General features: G+C 35.1%; 2 protein-coding genes across 2 annotated transcripts; both read right to left on the bottom strand.

Annotated features, from left to right (window-relative positions):
• Positions 1 to 294: 294 nt before the first annotated feature.
• Positions 295 to 1,284, bottom strand: LOC100152570 (olfactory receptor 4K15-like). Its single transcript, XM_005653546.3, has one exon. The coding sequence runs from the start codon at positions 1,267 to 1,269 to the stop codon at positions 295 to 297; it is 975 nt and encodes a 324-aa protein (XP_005653603.3). The 5' UTR covers positions 1,270 to 1,284.
• Positions 1,285 to 11,686: 10,402 nt separating this feature from the next.
• Positions 11,687 to 12,676, bottom strand: LOC100157815 (olfactory receptor 4K15). Its single transcript, XM_021082472.2, has one exon. The coding sequence runs from the start codon at positions 12,659 to 12,661 to the stop codon at positions 11,687 to 11,689; it is 975 nt and encodes a 324-aa protein (XP_020938131.2). The 5' UTR covers positions 12,662 to 12,676.
• Positions 12,677 to 17,067: the final 4,391 nt, after the last annotated feature.

The following is a 17,067-nucleotide window of genomic DNA, read 5'->3' as shown; positions in this document are numbered from 1 at the left end:
GTTTTGAGAAGGGAGGGGTACAATTTAATTACCACTTATAAGTAAGTTTCTTTCTCAGTGTTTGTGAAGCCTGAATCTTTAAAAGTTTTGAATACAAAATAGAAAATAAAAAAGAAAGAAAAGCACCCATTGGAGGGAAAAATATGAAAATCAGTAAAATTCATTCATTTTTGTCATTGTTATTCTTCAACTCAAGCTAATCCCCCTCACTGGTCAAAATTATTTGCTTTAACATCACAGACTTCATTTGTAAATATCTAGAAATAAAACTATAGTGGTAACAGTCCTATAAATTTACTTCATTTCTAGGAAAAGAACATTTCTTATAACTGCAGAAACCTGACCAGACTTCAGATACCGACTCTTCAGTTTTGCCATAGCTGCCTTCATTTCTTTGTTCCTTAGAGTGTAGATAACAGGGTTTAAAATGGGAGTAAAGATGGTGTAGAACACAGCAAGGACTTTGTCAACTGAATAACCACTGAAGGGCCACACATAGATGAAGATGCATGGGCCAAAGAAGAGTGTGACCACGGTGATATGAGCAGTCAGTGTGGAGCGGGCCTTCGCCATGCTAGCAGAGGAGCGGTTCCTAACTGTGATGAGTATCACAGTGTAGGAGACAACCAACAGGAGGAAGGAACTCAAAGAAAGAAAGCCACTGTCTGCAACTATTAGTAGGCTGATAACGTAAGTGTCTGTGCAGGCCAGCTTGGTCACTAGAGGGAGGTCACAGAAAAAACTGTCCACTTGATTAGGACCACAGAAAGGCAAATTCACAGTAAATGCCAGCTGGCTGGTAGTATGGATGAGGCCCACACCCCATGGAATGAGGACCAGAGTAATACACACACGGCGGCTCATGATTGTCGTATAGTGGAGAGGTTTGCATATAGCAACATAACGGTCATAGGCCATGGATACAAGGATCACCATTTCACCACCAGCAAATAGATGAACAGAGAAAATCTGGGCCAAGCAGGCCTCAAAAGAAATAGTCTTGCGCTCAACCAGGAAGTCTGCAATCATTTTGGGGGTAGCAAAGGAGGCAACACATATGTCTATAAAAGAGAGGTTTGCAAGCAGAAAGTACATGGGAGTGTGAAGGCGGGAATCTGAGGTCACAGTGAGGATGATGAGAAAGTTGCCCAGCAGAATGGCCAGGTAGAGTAGTGAAAATATGAAAAGCAAGAAAGGTTGGAGCTCCTGGGAGCCAGAGAGTCCCAGCAGCACAAATTCTGTCACCCGAGAATGATTTGTCTCATTCATTGACTTTGAAAGGAACTTCTCTTCAGTTATCTAAATAGGAGAGAAATAGAAATCAATTAATGAACTAAGTTTAGTTCAATTTCCTAGTTCAGTTAGGGAGTCTAGTTTCTATTCAAATATGTAGACATATACATATATATAAATATATATATAGGCATGCCGACATAGAGATAGTACTCTAGTAATCAAAATGAAAAGAACAGAGCCAGAATGAAACACTGAACCAAAAGTCCTTTAGAAAAGGACAGTGGTGTTTGGGATGTTTCATCCCACATTGATTCACTTAGTTACATAAATTTGAAAAGTCAAACTCTTTTGCAAATGAAAATTACAAATGAATATCTGAAAAGTTATTTTTACATCACAGAAATTCACCATTTTAATTTATGAAGATAAAAATCTATTTTTTTCTTCATTAAGTGTAAGAACTCTTAACAAAAGAAAAAAATGTGAACTGCTATCAGGTGGAGGTAGATTTTCACAAAATTAATGTGCAAAAAAATTAGACACAAAGGAGTCAATGCAGTATAACTCTATTACATGAAGTTTAAAAACAGACAGGCAAATCTTTTGTATTTGAAGCCGGGATAGTGGTTTTCCTTGATGGGAGGAAAGGGGCAGGAGGGTCATTGGAGGGGCTTTTGTATTGCTGGTAATGATCGGTTTGTTGATTCAGGTGATAGTAATTGGCTTCCTGGGCTGCCCAGATAAGAGGTGACTCTCTCTTTCCCTTCGTGGGTTCTGAAAACATCTTTCTGCTGTAGCACTTAAAGCTCTCTTCTCACTGCTAGTAAAATAGTTTTTGACATTGGCTTCTTCAGAAACTGTCTTTCACAGTTCAGCATTAAATCAAAGATGATTATATATTTTATATAACAAGATTTTCTGAAGAAATGAGTGTTTAATTACATCTTTTCAGTTTTTCCCCTTATACTAAGTGGCCATGAGTATAACAAGAAAATTTAGGTCTCATGTTTGCTCCAAAGGAAAAGCTATGTGAAGGATAAACATATAGACATATTCCTTCCCTCTTCTGGCACAGAATGGCTCAGTGACCTCAGAAAATCTCTTAAGTCAACACCTACACTCTTGAAAATGTTAAAATGAAGATGTTGGGCAACCAAAGCTCCAAGTTTGTCTGCAATATAAATCCATTCTTTTTTAGTTAATTCACTCTACAATAATTTAAATGCCTATTTTTTCCTGGGCACTGAGCTAGGTTAGGTATATCTAGTGATAGAGCGGTTAGGTATATCTTTCCCCCATGAAGATCATTACCTAATATCATGATCCCTTGTTCTATTTAGAGAGGGCAATGAACCCTCTTTTCCCATCGTTCTCTAGTGCATTATTTATTAGATTAAAAAAGATTAGATTTATCATCTAAGAAAAGGACTTCTTACACCCAATAAAATGCTATACTATAATGGAAACATAAATCTATTGGGAAAATATAAGTTAAGATCACAACCATGTCATCAGACATTGATCAAGTCATTTAGCCTTTCAGGGCTTATTGTTCTCATATATAAAGCATTGAACATAATGTTACCTCAGAGAGACACTGACAATGTTTGTTAAAAGTTTAGATGTGATAAATCTTTAATCAAAAGTAAAGACTATGCATACATAAGCATTCTTAATAATGTATTATTTCAGATCAGAATAAGTATTTTGTTTCTGATAATAATACTTATCCGAAGATGTGTTGTCTGACTTAGAGAAGAATGAGTTTGCACTACTAAGTGGGGCCAAATAAATTCAATTTTTTTATTTTTTGTAATATTTTAGGTCAAATTAGTGCCATCATAGATCTTGCTAGGTGGCTCACAGGTTCCTCCTTTTCCTAACTGTTATGAAATCAGTCTCTCTCCAGTACTTTTATCTCTGAAACAGTATGCTTGGTGGGTAAATGAAAGAAAGTATGATTAAAATTTAGAGTTGGCACCAAACTCTACAAGTTAAAAGTTTGAATTACAAGGAAAGTCATAATCTTTCTTTGATTGTCTGCTCTGTCTTCACCTCCACTCCTGGTCCCTCACAGTCACTGTGCACTAGAGACCAGTGCTGTGGCATTGTCCTCAGAAAGATGCCAACAAAATGCTGTGCTTTATCTAAGATAAAATGAAGATGCCAACAAAATGCTGTGCTTTATCTAAGATAAAATATCTCCACATTTATGGTTTTTAAATTTTGGAAAGGGTTTAATTGCTAGGTACAAGGTACTGAGAAAAAATGATATGGTCCTGAAATGATGAGCCATAAAACAACTTTACTTCTAAAGAGGGAAATTGGCACAGGGTATCTGTACCTGGGAGGGGCTTGTCTCCAAGAGCGTGTGACAGGGCTGGATGCTGTGTCTTAATGGAAGCCCTTGGTAGCTGGGGTAGCACCTGGAGCTCTCAGGAATCTGAGAGTGGTGAAATAGGTAGAAAAAATAAAAAGGCAAAAAAAGCACTGAAAATGAACTTGCAAGTTTTGTATGGAATTTAGCCTAATTGTTGCTACGTTGCTTCTCTTTATGATAATAAACAAAGAAATATTTTGGAACTCACAATATTTTGTGGAAACTTCTAGAAATTAAAATCAATCACACCTCACTAAAATTCACATAAATAGGATTGATTCCTGACTTATTCCAGCTTAGTATCCTAGGAAAATATGACCTCCCAAACTTCACATCCAGAGGTATGAATGGAATCATTTATCTCAGAGAGGAACTCAGACATTTCAGCTTTAACTTTTTCATACAAGCCTTCTCTCTGATCAGAGAAAGTTTTAGTCAGAAACATTAATCCAAAGCACTCTAAAATATGTTTTACGAAGCACAACCAATGACAGACATTGCCATGTAAGTTAGATTCTGTAAAGCTTCTGAAAGGTCAGGAAATTTAATCACTTTCTCAAATTAACGCTTAGAAAAATTTTAGGTGTTTTCCTTCCTCTATCTTACTTTCCCTTAATTTTATTTATTTATTTATTTTTAATTTTATTTTTAGGGCTGCATCTATGGCATATGGAAGTCCCAGGCAAGGGGTCAAATCAGAGCTATAGCTGCCAGCCTATGCCATAGCCACAGCAATGCCAGATCTGAGTCATGTCTGCAACCTACACCACAGCTCACCACAACACCAGATCCTTAATCCACTGAGCGAGGCCAGGGATCGAACCTACATCCTCATGGATGCTAGTCAGATTCATTTCCACTGAGCCACAACAGGAACTCCCACTTTCTCTGAATTTTAAAGCACAGATTAGTTTTTTCCTCCTTCTCAGAAATGTTATGTATGATCATCATATAATTGACTTAGAAATTTTATCTTGTAATAACATAATGGATTTGAACATGTTAGTGATAATATTCCCAAACTCATACAGCATATAGGGGGCACACTTATTTTCACTATTAGGTACACAGCAGATGGTTCTTAATTTCATTAGTTATTTTGTTTCTAATTACTATATCTAATAGTTATAACTCTGTTTTATATCTAGTAACTGATATTGTCTTGATTTGAATAATCAAACAATTTTAAATTATAAGCTTTAAAATAGCATGGAACTCACATCAAGGAAAGATGTCCAAAGGTATCAGATTCTATTGAGAGAGCATTAGCCTAGGAGAAAACCTTTTCTACTTCTCTTTTCCAAACTTTAGGCAAATTAAACACTCTCTTAGGCACTCAGTTTATCTTTCAGGAAAAAAAAAAAAGGAGAAGGTTAAGAATTCTTCTTCCTAAAATATAATACTCTATGATTCTCTGGCATTTGAAAATATCCCCAACTGGAAAATCAATTAAATGTAAAAAATAATGCAATAGATTACATTGATGGAAATAGTACATACAAAATGTAAAACCATAATGGTTTTATCAGAGAAATTCAGGCTTGTTACTCTGCAGGTCAGGTATTTAGACAATTGTTAATAGACAAAATGGGCACAGAACCTGAGAAGATCAAAGAAGATTGTAGAGAATAATTGTCTCTTTCTGCTCCTAACTGAATCAAGAGCCTGGGAAAACAGAGCACCCTCCTTGTCCTATGCCTGTAGTAACTACACTTGCCAAATGAAACAAAATTTGCAGAAGATATTAAATAACAGGTAAAAGTAGACAACCCATATCTTTCCAGTCTTCTCTGTAACCCTAAGCATTGAAGCATTATCACCCTCAGCATACAGAAAGAAGGAAAATTTTGGCAATGATTAGAAGCTAATTGTGGATTTGAATTTAAGAGATTATAATAATGATTGATGAGATATGTCTGTGTGGGGGACATAATAGATGCATGGAGGGAAGGTTTGGGGAGAGGGTCAAGGACAGGACAGGGACAGGGAGAGAGAAGAAAACCTGAGGTTTTATATCATATTAGACAAAGTGGTGTTATCACTTATCCTATTGTATAGACTGTCTTATTTCTAAAAAAAAAAGTTCCTGAAAATTTCCTAGTTTCATATTCTATATATCTTGCAAACTTCTAATAAAAATAGAATTGTCAATTTTCATTTTTCAAAATAAAAGAAATAATTGAATATCCTCTCTGCAGTAACTTTACTATTTATAAATGCAAGTATTATAGACCAGGTCAATATATTTCACATTCTTTTTTTATAATTAATATAGACACACACTGTATAAATGAATAATATTCTTCCACTTACCAGCTTAGAAAGTAAGACTAGATGATCTCCAAGGCTTTTTTCATTTCTAAAAGTAGAAATGTAGAAGAACTTATCTAGTGGGAATATGTGGAGTTTAGAAAAGTCACTCAGATTTCCTTAGACTTCCCAATAGCTTCTTAGTTAATGAAGTATATATGTTCTCATTGCTAGTATACCTCAGACATAAAAATATTTTCAGATCACAAGCCATAATAAAATAATATTTGCTCATGGTTTAAGATGAAGCTTGAAACTTAGGGAATTAGTATTACATTAATATCTGTCTCTAAAATGTATCAGTAGAACTCTGTAATCATAGGCATACATAATTCTTTTTGTCCACAATTTATTTTATAAAACTTACCTCCCTATAAGACCAGAAGCAAAAAGCAATAAAGGAACTTGGTTCCTATCTTAATCCCAGCTAAATTTTTATAGTCAGTAAACATAGAATTACTGCGTTTCTAAATATCCTCTGAATAGAAAGTACAAAAAGGGCAAAAAAAGGGTGTATGATGGTTGTAATATAAGTTTATCAGATTTTAATTCTGTTCCTATCATGGCTGTCCCCAAGCCAGTGCAGTAGGGCAGTCATATGTCATGTAGAGAGAGAAGAAAATAGGAATTTACTCCTTCTAGATGGAGTTTCTAGTTTTAGATCATAAAGACTTCCCTTTTGCTGAATTATAGTTGTCAATTTGTCATCTAGAAAACAGCTTACTCATCATTTCTCTGTTCCAAGCAAATATGATCAAAATGCACTTATAATATGTACATGTTGTAATAATTCCTCCAGTCCTTATTTCTCTGACTCTTCTAAACATCCATTTACCTCTGAGTTTTCATATTGAATGCATTTTCAAGAAAGTCTTGACATGATGCATTTTAATTTGTTCCCTACACTGAAAGATGCTAAGCCACTCAGATTCTGCACTAATGTAGTGAGAGTTCTGCTCCTCTTTCTCGTAACCATCCAGTTGCAGTATCCTAAGATAAAACATTATAAAGCCTTCTACCCTGATGCCAGGAAACCGATCTCATTGGAGCAGTGAAAAATCACCCTTTAGAGATCTGTGAATTCATCCTGCAGTGGGAGTAATTACATTTTACATAAATTTTACAGGGATGGGAAAAGGAATTAAAAAAACTTACCAACTGAGTGGTGCATTTTGAAAGCAAAATATTATTTGATTACTTCAAACTCCTAATTAGTAAAGTAATTTTTTGACCCCCAACTTTCTGTCTGTCATTAAAGTTATCATACAACCTTATAAATGATAACTAAGCCTTGGGGATGTTTTCTCTGGTCACAAGAAGCCCACTACTTCACAAGATTATTTATTTTGTTGTTATAATGTTCAACTGATTGTACCATCTGTAGTTGAAAAGATCTACTCCTCCTTCAACTCGATGGTTCTTCAAAAATTTGAGGATATTCTCATTTCTCCTCCCCAACAAATCTTCTATTTCTCTGACAAATACATCCATAGTCTTTTAAACCATGTTTTATACATTTTGTAGATGTTGCATTCCTGATTGTTCTCAGAGGCTCTTGTGTAAATTATAACTGGTCATTTTTAAAGAATTGACATGACATTCTGTACTACTCAGCAAACTCAGTTTTCTCAATACTCTAGTGAAAGTTTTACATACACAAGAATACATGCACAATGGTGTGTGTTGAAATTTTTTCTAAATAGAGAAATAGTAGAAACAATCTAAGTGTTTATAAATTGGGAAATTAATAAATTATAATATTTTAATGCAGTGGCATACTATCAACAATTAAATTAGATTTTATGTGTAAACATTAGAAGTTTAAAAAAATAGTAAATTGAAGAATGACACAATTAAATTATCACGTTTTGATAGACTGAAATAATTATGGATTTATATTTATTAAACAAAAGCTTTAAGGAGTTCCCGTTGTGGCTCAGTGGTTAACGAATCCAACTAGGAACCATGAGGCTGCAGATTCGATCCCTGGCCTTGCTCAGTGGGTTGAGGATCCGGTGTTGCCATGAGTTGTGGTGTAGGTCGCAGACGCGGCTTGGATCCCATGTTGCTGTGGCTCTGGTGTAGGCTGGTGGCTACAGCTCCAATTCGACCCCTAGCCTGGGAACCTCCATGTGCCATGGGAGTGGCCCAAGAAAAATGGCAGAAAGACAAAAAAAAAAAAAAAAAAAGAAAAGCTTTAAATCAAAAACTATTGCAAGGAACAAAGGTCATTATATAATGATAAAGGGTCAATTTATTAAGAGGCTATAACAATTGATAACATGCATGCACCCAGTGTTGAAGCACCTAAATAATGTAAGCAAATATTATCAGATCTGAATGCAGCAACAGACAACAGTGTAACACTACAATGCAGTACTCCATTTTCAACAATGGGTAGATCATCCAAACATAAAATCAATAAGGAAATAATGGATTTGAACTTCACTCTAGACTAAATGGACCTAACAGACACATTCATACATGTTACCCAATAGCAGCAGAATATATATTCATCTCAAGTACACACAGAATACACTTACACTTCCAAACTTAGTTAATGGGGCCAACACCAATGTTACCTTGATAGCAAAATTTGACAAGGACACCATAAGAAAATAAAATTATAGACCAAACACCTAGATTAACATAGATGCAAATATCTTCAGTAAAACACTATCAAACAGATTACAATAGCACATTAGAATGTCATACATATACCACAATCCTGTCGGACTTTACTCTGGATGCAAGGATGGCTCACCATATGCAAATCAATAAATATGATATACTACACTAAGAGAACAAAGGATAAAAATTATATGATCATCTCAATAGCTGCAGAAAAAGTATTTGACAAAATTCAACATTCATTGTGATAAAACTTTCAAAAATTAGGTATAAAAGGGAAATACCTCGAAATAATAAAGGCTATATATGACAAGCCCACAGATAAAGTCAAACTCAATGGTGAAAACCTAAAACTTTTCCTCTAAGATCAGGGACAAGAATATTTACTTTCATCAGCATAGTCCTGGAAGTCCTAGCTAGAGCAATTAAAAAGAAAAAGAAATAAAAGCCATCCAGTTTGATAAAGGAAAAAGTAGAATTGTCTGTTTGTGAATGACATGATTATATACAAACTCCTAATGACTCCATCAAAATACTGTTAATGAACAAATTTAGTAAGGTTTCAGAATACAAAATCAACACACACAAAAATCAGCTGTGTTTTCTTTAGAGCGCAATCCCAGTAGCATCAAAACATAAAATACTTAGAAATAAATTTAATCAAGGAGGTGAAAGATCTATACATCAAACACTATGACATTAATTTAAAAAAATTTTTGAGACATAAATAAATGGAAAGATAAAGAATAAAAACTGAATCACTAATTATTAATCAAATAACTCCGAAGAAATAAAACCCAGGACCAGAGGGCTTCACTGGTTAATTCTACCAAAGTTAAAGACTTAGCATCAATACTTCTTAAACTCTTCTTAAAAAAAAAAATTGAAAAGGAAGTTACACTTTCAACCTTAGTTAATGGGGCCATGAATTAGAATAATTCATGAATTAGAATAATTACATTTTAAATGTCCATAATGTCAAAAGTGATCTACAAATTCAATGTAGTGTCTATCAAAATTCCAGTAATATTTTTCACTGAAAGAGAAGAAAACAATTCTAAAATTCATACAGAACAATAGAAACATCAAATAGCCAAAGCAATCTTGAGCAAGAAATGCAAACTTGAAAGCATCACCCTTCTTGATTTGCAAACTATATCACAAAGCTGTGGTAATCAACACAGCATGGTACTGGCAAATGTGGTTCATCAGAGAATTCTAGGGGCAGCAAGACTCAGTTTCTATAGTGGTAATCTCATTAATAAACTCCCTATATGTTTTCTTCTTCCATATTTTATTTTCATATGTTTTTACAGTCTGTATTACTAGTGTTACTTTAGCTGTGAACCATGTTATCTGTCTTATCAATGTAGTGACTTTTTTTTTGGCTGCTTGTCTATCAACATGAAAATTCCAGTGTGGTCAAGTGGTTGGCAAAGATTTGATTCAGTGGAAGTTATAGTATATTCCCTAATGAAAGTGTTCTTATTCTGGCAATTACAATTTTCAATCTAGCAAAGCTTGGAATTGCAGTGACAGGAAACAAAAAATTCTTAAGTGGAAAACTAAGAATGATAGAAAGAAGATACGATCTTAATTCGATTCCATATTTTTCAGAGCTCTATATTAGCAATTGGTAACACAGCATCACAATTAACTGTTGGTTCAATTATATCTTGGAGTTCATTGTCTCTGAGTAAATATAATCATGATGCTAGCCTCTTTTCTAAGCCTTTAGTTGGGCATTCAGTTTTGCTTTGAGGCTGGAATTATTCAGGAAAAACTGATGTCATGGTTCTGTGCCTGTTGCCACAATTTTTCACAGTAAAATGTGTTCCACACCACAGGTAATCTTTATGGAATCATAAATCCATAAATCAGACACTTTGTGAGTCCTAGGATAGTGATCTTGGAAGAAGAACTGCAAACAGAAAGGGGAATCTCTTATCTAGAGATTTCCATTCCAATAAAGACAAATCACTGTCACCTGTGGAGGAAATGATCTGATGTAATTGACTTGCCTCTGAGTGGCAAGTTCTCAATATCAATCTCTTCTGCTTACAGATAAAGTGTTAAGAGTAGTTGTGATAGAAGTCTGAAGAACTTTAATGAAAGGCCCAAGGCTTTGGGGCACATCCAGAGCTTAAATTCTAGCTTCTGTTGCTACTTAATTCATGTACTCATTATGTAAGAACCAAGGTGATACAGAACAAAAGTTAACTGACAGATTATCCTTTTTCTAGAATTTGATTGCCTTCTCTGTGGAGAATGGTATATGGTGGACATTGATGTAAGCACTCTGAATAATAGAAACTGATTTGTTAAATGAGGGGAAATCTAGTTACATAGTTATTTGTTAACCCACCATCAGTTTTAAATAAGGCCCAGTTGCATCCTAGGATCTTCTTTTCAAACAGTGGGTAGGGCTCTGCTGCAGAGTACAGAACAATGAGAGCATTGCTACTCATCTGGCCTTGTGAGCAAATCCCAACAATGAATTTATTTCCTATGAATACCTCAGTTTAATTGGAGTTCATTGTTCTTATGACCCAAGAGATAGGGAATTTTGCAGTGAAGAAGGGACTTGGTGCAAGAATCTCTTGAAAGCTAACAATCCTGTGATGAGTCACTAAACAAGTGGATAAGAACAGTACTCAGGTAACAGGAGAATAAACATAAAATGGGGCAAAACAGAAAGCACACATCACTATTATTCTAATGTAATAAAAAGTTTTAAAATAGTGTATTGCCTTCTTTATATACAGTAAATATTATTCTATTGGTTGTGTTATGAACAATACATTTTCCACCCATAGAAGGCCCAATGCATTTATATTTTATAAGTAAAAGACATTGTACCACTGACTTCAGGGTCAATAGCTCTTTATCTTAAAAAAAAATTAAATTTTAAAAATTAAGGATGAAAGGAAGTCAAAAGGACAAATAAACACAATGGAAGAAAAGATGATTAAAATTGCTAAAATGCATTGTTCTATTCATATCACCATTAACCTTTAATTCGAGTTAATCAAGACTTCCCACTGATTTGAATGATTGGCTTTAACACTACAGTGCTTTTATTTATGAGTATCTAGAGACACAAGTTACAGTGGTAAGAGTCCTGTGAATTTACTTAATTTCTAGGAAAAGAACATTTCTTATAACTGCAGAAACCTGGCCAGACTTCAGATACCGACTCTTCAGTTTTGCCATAGCTGCCTTCATTTCTTTGTTCCTTAGAGTGTAGATAACAGGGTTTAAAATGGGAGTAAAGATGGTGTAGAACACAGCAAGGACTTTGTCAACTGAATAACCACTGAAGGGCCACACATAGATGAAGATGCATGGGCCAAAGAAGAGTGTGACCACGGTGATATGAGCAGTCAGTGTGGAGCGGGCCTTCGCCATGCTAGCAGAGGAGCGGTTCCTAACTGTGATGAGTATCACAGTGTAGGAGACAACCAACAGGAGGAAGGAACTCAAAGAAAGAAAGCCACTGTCTGCAACTATTAGTAGGCTGATAACGTAAGTGTCTGTGCAGGCCAGCTTGGTCACTAGAGGGAGGTCACAGAAAAAACTGTCCACTTGATTAGGACCACAGAAAGGCAAATTCACAGTAAATGCCAGCTGGCTGGTAGTATGGATGAAGCCCACACACCAGGAGATGAGTACAAGAGTAACACACACACGGCGGCTCATGATTGTCATATAGTGGAGAGGTTTGCATATAGCAACATAACGGTCATAGGCCATGGATACAAGGATCACCATTTCACTGCCAGTGAAAAGGTGAACAAAGAATATCTGGGCCAAGCAGGCCTCAAAAGAAATAGTCTTGCGCTCAACCAGGAAGTCTGCAATCATTTTGGGGGTAGCAAAGGAGGCAACACATATGTCTATAAAAGAGAGGTTTGCAAGCAGAAAGTACATGGGAGTGTGAAGGCGGGAATCTGAGGTCACAGTGAGGATGATGAGAAAGTTGCCCAGCAGAATGGCCAGGTAGAGTAGTGAAAATATGAAAAGCAAGAAAGGTTGGAGCTCCTGGGAGCCAGAGAGTCCCAGCAGCACAAATTCTGTCACCCGAGAATGATTTGTCTCATTCATTGACTTTGAAAGGAACTTCTCTTCAGTTACCTATGTAGGAGAGAAACAGATATCAATGAACTGAGTATGAGTTTGATTTCCTAATTCCACTTCATACCCTAAGGATGCTAATATCTATTTACATTTGCGTCTAAGTTTTCATACACCATCACAAATCATATAGACAGTACAGCGATGCTATTGAAGAAGGATAAAGGAGAGAATTGTCAAGGAGATAGTCAACCAACTGGCATATCCAATTACATGAATTCAAGAATTGTCATGAATTTTAAAAATGAAATTGAATATCTGAATTTTTTTCTTTGACACTGTAGAAATCCAGTCTAAGAATTTACAGAGCCAAAATTTAAATCAATAAATGGTATACATTCTTTTTGAACTGCTAAAACAAAGGAAGATGATTTCACAAATTTAACGCTGACCAAAATAATTAGACACAAAGTGGTGTATACTGTACAAACCTGTTTAAATATATGTGAAACTGTTTTATAGGGTTGAAAAAGCTCCAATAATGGTTATCCTTGAAGGGAAATAGGGACAGGAAGGGGCTTCTTAAGCGCTGTTAATGTTCTGTGTTTTGATGTGGTTGATAGTTACCTAGGTGTGTTCAGTTTGTGAAAATATCTATGTGTGTATTTCTGCTCTGTGCACTTTCGTGTGTATGTCATATATTTATAAGAGTTAAAACAGGGAAGAAAGAGATAGCATTATGTTATGTGAGAGAGCCCATAGGAAACATCATTGCTTGAGTACATAGACCTTATTCTTTCTCTATTGAGTTACAAATTACATCAGCTAAAATACAAAACCATAGCCAAACTTAAAGGTCGAAAGTTAGAAGTCTTCCTAGAGCTATGATTCAGCTCTTCATGGAGTTCCATTATGCAAAGGAATCTAGTGCATGAGTTCATTTCAGGTATTCCTGAAGATATGAAGCCTCTTTAAACTCAGCCATTGGTGTTAGTAATGTGAACATATTATTGAATTATGATTGATATTTTATTTGATTTGAGGGACTTTAAAAAGTATAGTTACATTACACAAGGTTATCCATAGTAAGGAATTTGTACCAGAGGAAAAATGTCTTTTCTATTCAGTCATCTTACATTCTGTTTTCTCAGAACTTTATCTCTTTTATGCTGTTTTTACTTTGTAAGCTATCTAGAACTAGAAAATTTGTGTACTGAAAGGTAGTGAAGGGTCTTCTTTTGAAGAATCTCACATATAAGTCAGATCTTGGGAGAGAGTGTGTTTTATTTTACTGACTCTCTACTCATCCGCTATTTTTTTTTCAATTATCTTCCTGGATAATAACTTAAAATTGCTTAGCATCTCTTAGAGTTTCACTGGAAAGTTTACACAAATAAAGAACAGAGCGTGTGATGAATACTTTTAACCCCTATGAACCAATTTCAGGGACTCACCCTTATATTTCAAATCTCCAATTCTCTAGAAAAGCTACCAAAGAATTAATTCACATATTATCAAATATTATATCAAAAAGTGACTCCAGGATTTTAAGAAGACATAACAATTGGAGTTTGGAGTCAGAGTAGGCTGCAGGTAAAATCATACACCAAGATGAATTTGTATTTGGAGAACCATTGCATTCTTTTTGGCACTGTTCTCCCCTTCTCATGATTTCTCAGGAAACTCTGGTTAGCAAGTTAACTCCGAGAGCCCATGTTGGCCTTTCCTCCCTGAGAAACACCCTTACTCTTAGACCCCTTGATATAAATACTTCATTGAATCCCTAACTACAGGGAAGGAATTAATATCTAACAAAATCAGCTCGTAGGGGTTCATATGTGCCCTATCAGAAAAAGCAAAGCTTTAAGGAATCCTTAAGCACAGGTTTCCCAAGAACACCTTTTGGTGCTAGAACAGAAAGGGGCAGCAGGAGGCATTTGTGAGCAGAGAAGACTTTGTGGTATTTTTAGAATGAACTGTGTTATGTGAGACAAGAATCATCTGCCCAATGAGTGTTCTGAAAACTTTAATTCTTCCATTGTCATTGCTCCCTGTGGTGCCCAGGGGGGGAAAAAAAAAAAGGACACTGCTTTCAGGGAGCAAAACATGGTCAAATCAATTCAATCAAGAAGCTGAGTTTTTTAATACAGACCATCATCATGGTGAGCAACAGAAACTTAAATTATTTTAAATACAAATCCTTTACTTCTAATATATGTGCATTCTTTTTTATTTCATTTATTCTAAAAGTTTGTAAGTGCCTGCTTTTCCCAGGTCACTGTGCTATGAATTGGTGATAGAGCATTTAGGTTTATAATTTGCCTCCCCAAAGATCATTTATTAATATTCATAATCCCTTGTTCATTTAAAGAAGTTGATTAATTCTCATTTCCCTTCATTCCCTAGCATATTTCTTTTTAGATTAAATGTGCTGTCTTTTTATCTCAGGTAAAACTACTTATTGTAGTGAAAACATAAAATTTATTATCATAAAAAATTTATGTTAAATCACAGTTGCCCTCGGGTAGCTGTATAACACTGAGTAGGTAGCCTTTCAGGGTTCATTATCCTCAAATATCAAATGTTGAAGATGATATTACTCTCAAAGAGATACTCAAAATAGTTCTTAAACAATCATGTAGATGACAGCTTTAATTGTGATGACTATCAATTAAATGTGCTTAATAACATTGTTTCAGATTAGAATAAGCAGTTATTTCCCAATTATTTTACTGGCCAAGGATAGTGTTATCTGACTCATGCAAGAATGAGTTTCTAATTAGTAAATGTTTTCATGTAAAGATAAATTTTTCATTTCTTATAATATTTAATGCATGCGTATAGGATTGTACTTGGTGACCCGCAGTTCCCTCCTATTTGAAATTCTATCAATAAATCTTCCCCCAGTACTTCTATCTCAGAAATTACGACCAGTAGATGCAGTGAGTGAATTAAGAGTATAGTTTAGAGAAATCACCAAACACTTCCAGTTCAAAGACATAACTTTCATAAGCTTCCCAGCATTTCCACTGCCTTTACCTTCTCCGTCTAAATCCAGTTCAGAGATATAACAGTCTCTGTGGAGACAAATGCTTGTGTGTTGTCTACAGAAGGATACTGACAAAATGCTTTCACTTACCTAAGATGAAAGGGAAAGTGTAGAGATATAATCTATAGTCATTAATGCTTGGGAAAAATTTAGTTGTTACTTCTACATCTCCTACGAAAACAGACTTGGCTCTGAAGAGATGAATTGTGAAGTTTCCTTTTAAATAAGAAAGAAAGAAATTCAGGGTATCTGTGCCAGGGTGGACTGTCTTCAAAGAGGTGAGATAGGGCTGGATGCTCTGTCCCAATGCAGATCTTAAGTAGCCGGGGGAGCCCAAGCAGTCAGGAATCTAAAAGAGGCAAAGGAGTAGATAAAAAAGAAATGCTAAAACAGAATCTCTTATCTCACAGTCTTGCAAAAAAAAAATTTATCATAACTAGCTGTCTTGCTTCTGTTTTCAATAGCAGTACTGGATGATTATGAATGACTTTAAAGACCTCTAGAAATTAAAATCAATTAAATATCACTGAGGATAACATGAAGGTAATCATTTCCTAGGCTTCACTGAAGCTGTAAGTATGGAATATTTACCCATATATTCTAGGAAAATGCTGTCTTTCAACTTAACCTTATCTGAGCAGTCCAGAGAATGGATGAAATTATTTAGGGATTTAAACAGGGGAAGCCTGTAGAGAACTTAATCTCAATTTAATCTATAAAAACGTTATATATGTATTTTTAATTACTAAAAATATTTTAGGAACTATCACCAGTGACAGCAATTATTATATGATTTGGGGCCTGTAAAGATATCGAGGTATCAATAATATTGCATCATTTTATCAAAACCATGTTTAGGGACTATGTAGGCATTTTCTTCCCTTTATCTTACTTTCCTTTGATTCAAAGTGTAGACAGTTTTTTTCCCCTGCTTCTCAGAAATATATGATCGACAAATAAATACCTGAATCAAACATTTTGTGCAATATTGAGAAGTTCTTTTGTGGTACAGCAGGTTAAGAATCTGGTGCTGTCACCGCAGCAGCTCAGGTCACTGCTGTGGCGCATGTTCAATCCCTGGCTTAGGAACATCAACATGCCATGGGCGTGGCAAAAAAATTGTGCAACATTTAATTTACCATTGGGTAAATTTATCATAATAGTAGTATGATTCTAAAAGTTAGTAATCATATATGAGGTACTTTTGTTTTTCACAAGTAGGATATATATTCAGCAAGATATTTTCACAAGTTAATTATATTAGTATTTTCTTGTCATGAATTAACAAGAACAATTCTAAATTATGAGCTTTAAAACAGCCTGAAGTCCAAATCAATGGATGATGTCCAAAGACATCACAGACTATAAGAGAAGTATTAGCCTGGGT

The sequence above is a fragment of the Sus scrofa genome, chromosome 7, assembly GCF_054392235.1.
Source record: "Sus scrofa isolate SSC_HxYL_T2T_F1_AM1 chromosome 7, Sscrofa_HxYL_maternal_Yorkshire_Landrace_v2.0, whole genome shotgun sequence".
Classification (NCBI taxonomy): domain Eukaryota; kingdom Metazoa; phylum Chordata; class Mammalia; order Artiodactyla; family Suidae; genus Sus; species Sus scrofa.
This window is presented reverse-complemented; position numbering and strand designations above follow the sequence as displayed.